The sequence below is a fragment of the Candoia aspera genome, chromosome 1, assembly GCF_035149785.1.
Source record: "Candoia aspera isolate rCanAsp1 chromosome 1, rCanAsp1.hap2, whole genome shotgun sequence".
Taxonomy (NCBI): domain Eukaryota; kingdom Metazoa; phylum Chordata; class Lepidosauria; order Squamata; family Boidae; genus Candoia; species Candoia aspera.
In genome coordinates this window covers 174,223,971-174,236,650 of record NC_086153.1, presented here as the reverse complement: position 1 = coordinate 174,236,650, position 12,680 = coordinate 174,223,971, and the positions used below count along the sequence as shown (strand labels likewise).

Below are 12,680 nucleotides of genomic sequence, written 5' to 3'. Positions count from 1 at the left end.
TGTGGTGGCAGCAGCCCTCACATGTAAGTCCCAACTGGCCATGACAGTAGCATTGACATGTGTTTGGGTTATACCAACCTGGTAGGGAGGAGAGGGGGCTGTCTGTTTTTATTAACAGAGAGAGAACTCTCAACAAGGGATGCAGAACCCTCCATCTGCTTAAAGAAGAATGGAGGGAAGATTATTTTTTATTATTATTTATTTATTTATTTATTTATTTATTTTCTGTCCCACCTTTATTATTTTTATAAATAACTCAAGGCAGCAAACATACCTAATGCTCCTTCCTCCTTCTATTTTCCCCACAACAACAACCCTGTGAGGTGAGCTGGGCTGAGGGAGAGTGACTGGCCCAGGGTCACCCAGCCGGCTTTCATGCCTAAGGCGGGACTAGAACTCTCAGGCTCCTGGTTTCTAGCCCGGTGCCTTAACTACTAGACCAAACTGGCTCTCAGTTAGATAACCAGTATTTAATAATAATCAGTATTTAATAAATAATCAGTATTTATTGCAATCTAGGCCAGTCCCAAAGGAGGGAAGAATTCAGCCATCCTTGCTCTTGAACCCCTTTCTCCTTTTCAAAATTGGACCATACTGCCTTCTTTCTTCATGACTGTGGCCTTTCTGTAATTAAAATTGCTGTCATCAGCTGCGAGCCATTAAGTATCGAGTGAACCAATGATTATACATGTGCATATACATGCCTAAGCTTTGTTATCCTTAAAAATGTGAGATATTGTCCTCAAGTAAAAAAGCAAAATGTCTACTATAGAATAATTGTTAATCCCTACATCTTCCATTGGACCAAAGGTTCCAAACCTTCTATGATAAGAATGCTTGGGGCCACTCCCAAAACAGATGGTGCCACGTCCAAAAAGTGGATGGGCCATTGAATTAAAAAAAAAAAAAATGATGATGTATAAATGTTTAAATCATGTTTATGGAATTCCTGCAGTGATAGAAGAGGCAGTGAACATACCTAATACTCCTAATACTAATTAATAATGAAGTATAATTCAATTTCCCCTCCATGCCAACTCATTGTATTTAATGCCCACCCACAAACAGTCCAGGTGTGAAAGTCAAGTTTTAAAATACAGTATAATGCCCCTCTCACATTTCAGATGTAAGATTATTTTTTAAAAGGGGGCGGCTCTCTTTTTACTCTATAGATTTCCAAGGCACTATAATTACTTAAGAAGTAGATTTAAGTATGTCAAATTAGTTTGAAAAATCATATAATTTCCATAAAACCCCCTGAGACAGTTCATCCCATCTGTAAAATTAATAGTACCCCATCTGTTAAGTTAATGTTTCTCCTATTCACCAACTTATATATCTGACTGTCAAGATAGGTAGGTAGGTAGATATGAAAATTTTATCTTGCACACTCTGCCTTCCAAAAAAAGAAGCTGGATGTATAAATATACATTTACTTCTCTCTCGAACATACACACATCTAAAAAAAAATGAGAAAGGAAAAGAAGTTGGGTGTGTAGGACAATGAAGGTGATGGTTGCTGGTGAGAAAGCGCAGAGGACACGGTGGAAAGAAAGAGAGAGGTGGCAGTAGCAATGAGGAGAAACAGAATTTGGGAGGTCTGCAGAGCATTTCTTGGGCACTATCCTGTACCCAGAAATGTATCTTGAAAATATACTACAGCTATGTACTTCTTCGAAACATTTATTCAATGCCTTTCACAAACTACTTCCCAAGGAGATGTATAACAAAATACATACTATGATGGAGTCTTAGCACACTCTATAACTTCTCTGGACTTACTTTTCAGCCTGTTTCTAGAAATCTAAACAAAGCTTTTCTATAAAAAAGGGTTGGGCTTATATGGATGATTTGTATTCAAATCATTTGTGGAATTCTTGTCTTACTAGCTTATTCTGGTTTTTACATTCATACATGTAATGATGATACACAGCTTTCATAAACCAGTTTGAACGCATTTGATACCCAAATTGAAAGTGGATCATTTGGTCTTTATTTCTACTGGGATGCATGTCAGATGATGACATATAGAGTATGCTAAATGGATGCCTCATTAATGGTGACTAACGATGGGTGCTATGGAAATGTGATTGTGGTACTAATGAAGCATAGCCATTATAAAGAAGCTTCTTTCAGTAGTAATCAGACTTATCTGGTTTTATCCCTGTCCTCCAGTTTTCATTTCCCCTGAAAACTGGTAGGAAAATGAAAGTTAACTATGTTAAGAAAAAAAGTTAACAGTGATGCATGTGTTTCCCATAGTATGCTAATAAATATGAATGGAAAGTAGCTCTGGCTATGAACAGCCTTGGAAAAAATAGCTTTTTGGAAAGTGTATGTTTATTTTAGGGGAAATGTATCTTGTTCCTGCTTTTTGAATTAGACTTTTTACAACATCTTTTTTCATTCCAGTGGATTTCCCTGCATTAGAGGATGAGATTTCAATTCACCGGGAAGACTTTGGAAAAGACTCCAAAGATGGTGAGTAGGAGGTATTTCCTGCTTCAGTATTCAAGTCTGAATTCTACTTTCTAGTGATTCTCTCAAAAGCAAATTATTGCTCAGCCACAAGTAAGCCGTTCAGGAATCTGATGTATGTGGATTAGATCAGTTTGCTTTAGAATTGGTAGAGATGTGTATGTGAGTCCTTACCTCTGGCTACACAAATCGTTTTTAGGACATAGGAACATAATACAGTATTTCAGTAGCAGTTGGTCCCATAGCCAAGGTAAGTTTTGCCTGCACATTGCACAGTACTAATTAGCATCTGCACTGTACAAGATAAGGGCTGTTGATTGAGGAGCCCCATCTGTTAATTGGTGGGTGGATGCTGGTGCAGTTGCATATGTCAAGAGAACTCTGACAATCAGGGAGAAGAGCAAATTGAGGAAGAATCCCCCCCCACTTTAGCAACAAACTGTATATCTTTTCTCAGATATGTTTAACTAGAGCAGGTTGGAATACAGCAAACTAATATCTAGAATACTCTTTCCTCAAGGCCTGAAGAAGTTCCTCTATAATTGTTACTGAACATATAAATTCACCCTTCCCTGCCAGCCTTCTGGTGTTTCTCTCACCATAGCAAAATTAGCATCCTTCAGGTGTGACGGGTCTAGAGAAGTGTTTCTCAACCTTGGGAACTTTAAGAAGTGTGGATTTCAACTCCCAGAATTGGCTGGAGAATTCTGAGAATTGAAGACCACACATCTTAAAGTTCCCAAGGTTGAGAAACACTGATCTAGAGGAAGAGACATATAAAGCCTTAGCTGGAGCATGAACTGGGGACAAATTAGGCAGCAGGAACATTTGGCAACCAAAAGGTACAATTTGTTTCATTAGGGATGGGAAATCTTGCTCTTTAAGTCTTTCTCACTAAACTGAAACCACAGAGAACTTCTTTGAAACATCAGGCAGAAAATATGGGATGGGAAAATAATATAAGGTGATGCAAATTGGAGGTCAGGCTGAGACTGTGTATACTGACAGAAGCTCCCCCATTGTATGTGTCTTGAGAAGGTAGAAGCACCAGCAAGAACCCCACTGGTAAAGATAGTTGCGAGGGCAAGCTTACGAAGAATTACACAGTACCTACCAAAACAACAGTGTTTAATAATTAAAAGTACTATTAGACTCTTTAGCTTCAGGCATTTTAACTGTCCTGTAAATTTACAAATGAAGCTCTGGCTCATACAGGAGGTCTCCTACGATCATGGTGACAATTTGGTTGAAGGACAAGTATGGATGGCCTGCCCTCCAGCCAAACTCAGATGGAGACAGATGTACCAGAAGCTCCCCCCCCCCCGGTGGGCATGAGTCCCCCTTTCCCTCAGGGGGTCTTCCTCCACTAGTCCCACCTGAGGCTGCTTTTCTGATAACCTCTCCCCATTGTATTTCAGGTGCCTCGGGCCCAGAAAGAAACCACACCACGCTTTCCACAAACTCCCCATTGACTCCACTGGTGGACACTGAGAAGAGCTGGCCGGATACGCTGGACCCCATTCTGGTTACCATCATAGCCATGAGCTCTCTTGGAGTCCTCATAGGGGCAGTCTGTGCTGGGCTGCTGCTGTACTGCACCTGTCACTACACTGGCCTCTCCTCCCGGAGCTCCACCACTCTGGAGAATTATAACTTTGAGCTTTATGATGGCATCAAACACAAGGTCAAAATGAACCACCAAAAGTGTTGCTCCGAGGCATGACTGATTGCACTGGAATCACATTTGACACTTCATTCCAGCGGCAGTGGCTGGGGAAGATTACTTTTTCTATGGGAACTGAATGCCATAATCTCACACTGAAGCAGGGAGGGGTCCTGCTGCTTAGAAGCAGCAGCAGCAGCAGCAGCAGGAAGAGAGTTGGAAGAGGACTCCCAGCTGTAGGAAATGTGGCTAATTGCTCTTGCAAGAAGAACTGGGTAGGCCCCAACAAAGGAGGCGCCACGGTCTCCATTTTATTTCTGCTGTGAGCCAATCCCATCTGTAGAAGGCAAAAGGTTCACTCTGCTTTGAGGAAGCGAGGGACAAAATGTTGATAATTATTTGCCACTTCCTTCTTCGGATGAGATTGCTAAGCAGCCCCCTCCCCTTCCCCTTTCTATTCTTAGAAATTGCAATCTCCCGCTTGCTCACACACAGAGGTACCCGCCCATGCTCCAGCCAGCAGATCCCCCGTCAGAAATGGTGCTCGATTGGAAGGGACTGGCTTGTTGCCGTAGCTGGTGAAACAGCCCAGGCAGCTGCAGCCGCTTCTAACCCCCCACCCCACCCCACCCCTCCAATGAAACTGTTCCGCTGATCAGGAAAGGAGGGGCAGGGATTGGGGAAGGGGTGGAATTTGGCTCGCGGGTCAGTGGGAGTAGCAATGCTTTCTTTCCAGATTACAAAGCAAAAGAAACAGGCAGCCTGAGGTGTGAAAGTTGACAGAAGCACCTCCTCCAGAGAAGCTGAAGAGCCTTAAAGTGATTTGTGAATAAGAGCCATTTATTAAATCCAGATCTTGGATTGAAACAGCGGAGGCCTTCATCACAAGGGCTCTTTCTTCTCCTTTTCTTTCTGTCCCTCTTTTTTTAATCTTGTTCTTTTAGTGTAAGAAAATTGCAGCAAACAAAAGACACAATTATAAGGTGCCCAAGAACTCAGGAGATGGCTTTTTATATACTTCAAGAGGAAGTCAGGCTGCTAGGTAGATAGATAGATATATATTTTTGTTAATGCTGTGGCCACTCTGATGGGGAAAAAAGGAGTGTTAAAAGGCTCATGGAATAAATACACTTATCCAGCCCATCACAGAGTGGTAATGATACCTCTATCTGACAGATACGGTTTAATGTCATCATTAGTCAACAAGAAGGACTTAATTCTGCAAAGAATTCTAGACTAATGTACCCTTTGAACAGATGCATAGTTCTGGTGCTGTCTGGCAAAGGCGTAAGTCCTTCACAGATTTTAGGTCCTTTGAGGGGACCCAGCCATTATAATCCTTAGGTTATGGCAACATTGCAGGGTATCAAGGTTAAGCTGATATTCTGGTATGGATGTTGAATAAATGGATCTGGAGCAATCTTCTATCACCTTCTTCTTCCTTCAGAAAAATGCAATTTGCTTGTTGTGGTTTGCAAAGCAACTTGTTTATTTTTGAAGGGCTTTGTGTGAATATGTATGTGATTTTTTTTAATAAAGTGCCTTAGAAAAAATATTTTTCCCTTTACTTAGAGATGTGTGATGTATCAAACTACAGCTGAGGCATTTGACCTTCCTCCTCCTCCTCTTTCTCCTTCACTTCTTCATTACCATCAGATCTCTACTGGGTAGAGTTTTGTCCTTTCGGATAGTCAAATACAGTCTATATCTAATGTGGGCTGTGCCATGCTTATGTTGCAGACCGGTAAGGGTTTACAGTGCCACCTTTCAATTTCCAATGCCTTTTGTTCAGCTCTTGACAGCAATCTTCAAGCCACATTGTTTGGAAAAATCCCAGTGACTGTGGTGTGGAAAGTTCTTTTTAAATTAGCAGATTGGATAAGCAGCTTTTTAAAAAACAAATGTGATAATTTGACGAGTGACACCTTGTAGCCTAGCATGTTAGTTTGATGTCAACATAATAATGTTGTGACGTTAACACAACTTCATCTTTGTGACGTTGTGCTGGCTAAGCTCTCTTCTAGGTATGTACCTAATAGTCCAGTAATTGTTGAAACCACTTCACATGTTACACTTTGCACGAATGCATTTCTAAACTGCCATTTGTGAATGTAACATGTGCATCTTTGGATACACATGTGTTATATATGTACACATGTATGCAAATGAGGATTTGCAGCAGCTATCCTACTTACACAGAACCTGCTGCCATGCAGATGATGAAATGCTCCTCTGAGCAGTTTTATATGCATGCTCACCAAGCTGAATGTCTAGAACTTTTGGTGTATGTGGTGATAACCACCTGTGTGCAAGGATGTGAACAAGGCACTTACTTTCACTTTAACACACTGAAGCCACAATTCTGTACAGATCTAGGTGTGCTTAGAGCCGCTGATTTTGGTGCATTTAATTCTGTGGTAGACTAGAATGTTAAAGCATTGATTTTCGCACTCTATTCTCAGTTCCTCAGAAGACCATCAGGAGCACCTCAGTGAGATAAATAATACTAAATATGTGTCCTTGAAAAACAACAAGGGCCATATGCCATCCATCATTCCTAAAACGAATAGCAGCATCAGGAGTTTTGGAATACCCACAGTTCACACAGAGCAAACAGCTGGCTAGCCAATGGCTCATGTCCAAGAGAATGCGTTGGAGTATGCCCCCAAGTTCTGTATAAGGGTTTAGCTGCACGTGCTCCTGGGCTTCCTCAACAGAAATCAGCACAGAAGAAGTACCCTGAAAGCATGACATCTGAAAAACACTGCCCTAAAAGCAGCCTGGCTCAAACAGAATAATGACTGTATCTATCTAGGTACACCATGTACAAATACACTTTACCCCACCCTGATCTTAACCACAAAGAGCAATCATCCAATTTACAGGGTCCCCTTCTGCAGACCAGATTACTGCTACTACTGTTGAAGAAAGGGCCACAGGCCAGCCAAAGCTTACCACTTGAGCACTCCACGGTTTTCCCTGGAAGAATTAAAGCATGGCTGGATTGGGTATCAACTGTATTTCTCTTACACTTGTATGGTGGATGAAGGAAGACCTCACAGATGATATAAATATATTAAAAGGTAGTATTGCTGTCTGTAGTAGACATACAGAGAGAGAGAGTTCGTGTATACATATATTACAATGCATATGTGTTTGCGCGTGCTTGTGAGTTCTCTGTATGTATTATATATGTGAGTGGCTATGTGGGGTTACTTGTGTCTTTAATGGAGGCAGGAGGATGCTACTGCCCTTGGCATGAGTTCAACTGGGAGGGCAGAGCAAATGGCATGCAATTGAAGAGTCCCACATGCTTTGTATCCCATGTTGGCAAGTACAGGGGCTTTGTTGTGCGTGCACTCAGTGTGCAGAATCAGGCCATAATGCTGCATAGCTGATACCTCACCTACCTCTGTGCTGGGTGCTTTACTGTTCTAATGCAGAAAACAGTGTTTGATTGTATTTTTCATAGGGTGAAAGAGAAAAAGAAATGGTGCATATTTCCATGTCAGTATGTTGTCATCTGCAAATGTATGTTGTAGTTGATGATCCATGTTCTTTAGTAACCTCCCTCTTTTCCAAACAGACAAAGAAATGCAACCTAGTGTTACCAACTCCTTTGCTGAAATACTGGTTGCCCCCCCCCCCTCCCATGGTCAGCTTCATCATGACCAACAGGAACACCGTGGTAGAGTTGGTCTTTGCTTTCTAGGGAGATGTCAGCAAGAAAGCATGGGGAGGAAGGGAAAAAATACAGGAAACAGGATTTTGTAGATCTTACCAGCTCAAGGTAGTTTGACCATTTACTGGCTGTGCCAGATCATGTGGACTTTAAAGCTTTTACTGTGATTCTTCAGTGTTTAAAGAAAACTCAGACTGTGTTTCTATGATTTGTATAAAAGCCTTTTAAAAGTACTATTTAATAAACATTATAGTAGATAATGTTTCCTGAGTCCATTTATTTTGTAGCTGGGAAAGCGTGGTTACTTTAAAGTCTATCCCCCCTTTCTGCTACTTCGAGGGAGGTCTCCTTGCCAAAGCAGACTGCCGCGCCTGCAGCCAGCATGACTTTGCCATTGTCCATGGCATCGACTGGGTGTAGTCTTTCATGCAGATGGCAGTGGGCTTTTCCACCCAGGGAGACTAATTGTGCCACACAACAAGTTACATACAGTGAGAGGTGGATTAAGGTGTGATTACGTATAATTGCAATGTCTTGAATTTCCATGGCAGAGTGTAATTTCAAAACACTTGTTATGGGAAGTCTTGGCTACAATCCAGGAAAGCTATTGTGACTGCCCCTTTGAAATCAAAGCAACCAATTGGTAATGGCTGCAGTGCCTAGGGCTTTCAGCAGAATTCATAGCCCAACACTAGGTATGTTTACTTGGAAGTTCCATGTGGCTTACTCTCAATAAACGTACAGAGTGTTTTGATCTCGGGCAACACTACCATTAGCTATTAGATTTGCTTGTAATATCATCCGTAATTACCAGGAAACAAGTAAAAATTCTGTGATAAAATAAGCCCAAGTTGTTCACAAAAAGCTGAATTCTCTGACCTTCACACGTATATGAAATGTGAGTGTTCTTGCCTGTTTTGCGTACTGCATTCTTCTGCATTTCATAATGGGCAGGGATTTTGGAAATCCATGAACACTTTATTCAGCCAGTCTCTACAGGTTGCAGCATATGTAAGGTAAAGCAGTATGAAATTTGTTCTAGCCTGTAGAGCTACCGGGAGTGGGGGAGGGAGAGTAGTTGTTTTCGGAGAAAAGGGAAATTTACATGGAGTGACATTCTGTGCCTAAGACCACGTTCATTCCATGGTTTCTGTGCATGTATACACAGAGGAACAAGCATGTGCCACACAGCAAGCTTTTCTATTTGCTAATAATCTCCCATACACTTTAAAACAAACCTGTGATTTCCATACATTGCCCTCCTTATCTATAAGGTAAAGGTAAAGGTTTCCCTTGACGTTAAGTCCAGTCGTGTCCGACTCTAGGGGGCGGTGTTCATCTCCGTTTCAAAGCTGAAGAGCCGGTGTTTGTCCGTAGACAGTTCCATGGTCATGTGGCCGGCATGACTACACGGAACGCCATTACCTGCCCGCTGAAGCAATACCTATTAATCTACTCACATTTGCATGTTTTCAAACTGCTAGGTTGGCAGGAGCTGGGACTAGCAACGGGAGCTCACCCCATCACAAAAGAAAACAAAATACATTAGGAGAAAAATAAGACAGCTAGCTAAAACCAAAAACCTCAAAGGCAAGCAGCCAATAACCAACCAAAGGGGCTTGACCCCCATCCTGGCCCAAGGCCTGGGAGAACCACCAGATCTGAAGCAGGTTGCAAAAAGCCAGATGGGTGGGAGCAGTACGAATCTCCAGGGGGGTATCATTCCACAGGGCATGTGCCATCCCCAAGAAGGCATGCTTCCCAGGTCCTGAAAGATTACACTGCTTAATAGCGAGGATCAGGAGCATGCCCACTCTAGCTGACCTGAGCAGATGGGCAGAAACCTGAGGAAATAGGTGGTCTGCCAAGTAACCAGGCCCTTGAAGGGCTCTATAGGTGATAACCAGCACCTTGAATTGTATCCAGAAGCCAACCGGCAACCAGTACAGCTCACAAAGCACCACCCATGCCTCTGCATTCTAGACCAGCTGTTGCTTCCAAGTGGTCTTTAAGGGCAGCCCCAGGATGAGCACAGTCCAGTAATTCAATCAACAGACAACCAAGGCATGAGTGACTGTCTGTCATGAGTAAGGATGGCGAGCAGGGGGCTCCCATCCAGGCTGTAAAGTGTATGCGTAGTACTGAGGAATTAAGCAACCATTCAAAGAGACACAGATCAGGCCCGCCTTAGCCTTTGGGATTTATGTGTCTGGGTTTTTCCCATGCTTATTCAGTTTGTTAGGATTCTGTTTATGTAGCAGTAATAAACATTAGAGTACTACTCCTCGTCTCAGCGTGTGTCTCACTGTTAGGACACTATCTGTAATGCTATGTGGGAATGACCTTGGGAGACAGGAGGAAGAGCTGCAGCCTAGACAACCATCACACAAAAGGTATCTCAGCCCACAGAAGAAAAAGGGGCATGGGAAGCATCTCAGAAGGGACCCTCCCTGGTTTTCTGGAAAGCAAAAGTAAAGAGAAGTGCTTTCAGACTTGCAAGATTCAGTACTGTAACCTTACAATAAAGGTACTGTTAGTACCCATAGTTCGTGCTTCTTGTCTGGACTATCTCAAAGGGCTGGTATAACTCTTGCAATCTTATTGTTTTAAAAGAGAGAGAGAAGGAAAAATATGTCCATATTCTCCTCTCTCATCTAAGAAACAGGCCATGCGTTTATCCACATATATTTGTGTACAATTGCCTGGCTGTTTGCAATACATTCTTCCTAATATGCTACTATATGGGCACGAAAGAAAGATGAGTTTATTAAAACTATTAGACATTGAGAAGCCTCAAAAGCTTTCTGTCTGCTATGGAGTTAGATCAGTGTTGCAGAATGAACTCTACATTTTACAAAACCATGATACTAGAGCTCAAGAAGTAGTAACATCCAAGCAGGAGCCGCAGATTATCATCCTGAGTGGTTCGGCCTCAGAGATCTTTTTCCAAAGAACCCTTTGAATGAGAGTCTGGCCAATGAGCTATGAATAACCACACCTGCCAGCCCATAACAATCACTTCAATAAAAATGCTCAACCAAATAGTGCATTATATTTGGCACTTACAGAGTTTGGAAATTTTTTCTGCACGAATGTCTAGAATTCCCAGAACAATGATCTCTGGATATTACATTTATTTATTTCTCGGAATAAATTCTCAAAAAAACTGTAGATTTGGACTTTGGTATTTCAACCCTTTTCACTTCCCTCCCTATATGTGAGTGTGAGCATTAAATTTAGATTCAAAACATGAATTGTAATGCTCACATTTCTTTATTCTTTATTTGGCCCAGTGTCCCTGCAGCAAATATTGGGCATTTCTAATGGATTAATAGTGCCTACTGGCATCCAGCAATCTCTTATTTGCAGAGGGCATTTCCTTTTCTTCTCTCTACAAATGTTTACACAACACTGTGGAAAATGGTGCCAGATTTAGCCATGGCAAAAGTTGTCAAGAGGCAGCAATGGCTGAGAGGAAACATCTGGAGCCTGGGGCCACTAAAGCTGTTGTTCAGTTTAAAAGTGATGCTTGGCTTTCCATTCTCATATCTTTTGGACAGATTTATTACAGGAGGAAGCGAATCAAATCTTGTGGGATGGTTGTGTTTTGGGGGTGAAAGGTCCTGCAATAGAATATGCCTAGTTTGTCTGTGGTGCTTGAATTCAGTCTACCTTTTGGAGAATCATCTTATCACACTTCAGTATCATGCTGTGCATTTGTACTGTTTCTTATACACCCCACTGATGGAACATGATGAATTTTACAAGAGGTTTACATGTTTCAGTTTATGCCTGGAGAAGATATATACAAATAAAAGAAGCATAGTCATGTGCGGCAGCTTGCACCATTACAATCATTGCAGGGCAACAATAGAATAGAATCACAGAATTGGGATCTAGACCACTGAATCCAATCTAGTTTACTGCAGGAATCCAAATTAAAGGATCCCAGCAAGACAGCTCTCTTGCCTTTACTTGACCACATCCAGTAAAGGGAAGACCACCACTGCACTGGGTGATTGGGCTGTGCCTGCTTCAAAAATAGAAGTGCTTTGGAACTCTAACAAATGCAGTCCTACTCTACTATTGCAGAAAGCTCCCTTGCTTCCTTCTTCCACAGGAACCTGAAGAAAATTGGTAGTTGCTTTAACACCATTTCATTAAAACACCTGCATCTTTAATGTGCTTCTTAAAGCAGCCATGTCTTTAGTTGGGCTCATGCAGAAGCCAGAAAGAGGTCATAGCTGCACTCATGAATACCAGGGAAGCGCAGCACTTGTTCATGAAATGCATGAGTTCCAAAGCATTTCTTCTTATCATCTGAAAAGCATACAGTATATAGCTGGCAGCCTAGAGTCGTATTTACCTTTTTTGCAGGTGCGTCACTGTGTTGACTCATATTCAGTTCGCAATCTACTCTTCCAAATCCTTTGGAGAATATAATCATTCCAATCCTAAAATAGCAGACAACTTTAGGATTTCAAGCCATTCCACTAGAAGCCAATTCAAGGTATACCAGGGGAATGAAATCAGTTATGTCAGAAAAAATGCAACACCCTTAAATGACACTGAGAGTAAATTCTGGATTAAGTGAACCACCTGAAAGATGGTTTAAAGGCATCAACAGTTTTGGTCATACTTAATTATTCTGTGATAGACATCAAATGTATCTATAGTGATATCTAAATGGAAGGGTGTCTGCAGGGGAGACTAAAAAAATCACAAGATAGCAACTTGTGATCAAAGTCCTGATCTTTCCCAGTGGGCATTTTTACATACACACCCGGACACCCTTGTAGAGAGTGCCAAAATCTGGCCAAATCTCACGAGAGTTCAACAGTCCTTTCTGAACTCTAA

The 12,680-nt window shown here is 41.8% G+C and overlaps 1 protein-coding gene across 2 annotated transcripts in view; it reads left to right on the top strand.

The window, feature by feature from the left end:
- The window catches only part of NRP2 (neuropilin 2), a 179,362-nt gene extending 173,656 nt beyond the window's left edge, over positions 1–5,706 (top strand). For both annotated transcript variants that reach the window (XM_063317960.1, XM_063317961.1), the window contains exons 16-17: positions 2,413–2,481; positions 3,897–5,706. In XM_063317960.1, coding sequence (XP_063174030.1) covers positions 2,413–2,481; positions 3,897–4,201 — 374 coding nt within the window. In that variant the 3' untranslated portion in view covers positions 4,202–5,706. The remainder of the gene's footprint in view (positions 1–2,412; positions 2,482–3,896) is intronic.
- The last annotated feature ends 6,974 nt before the right edge of the window (positions 5,707–12,680 follow it).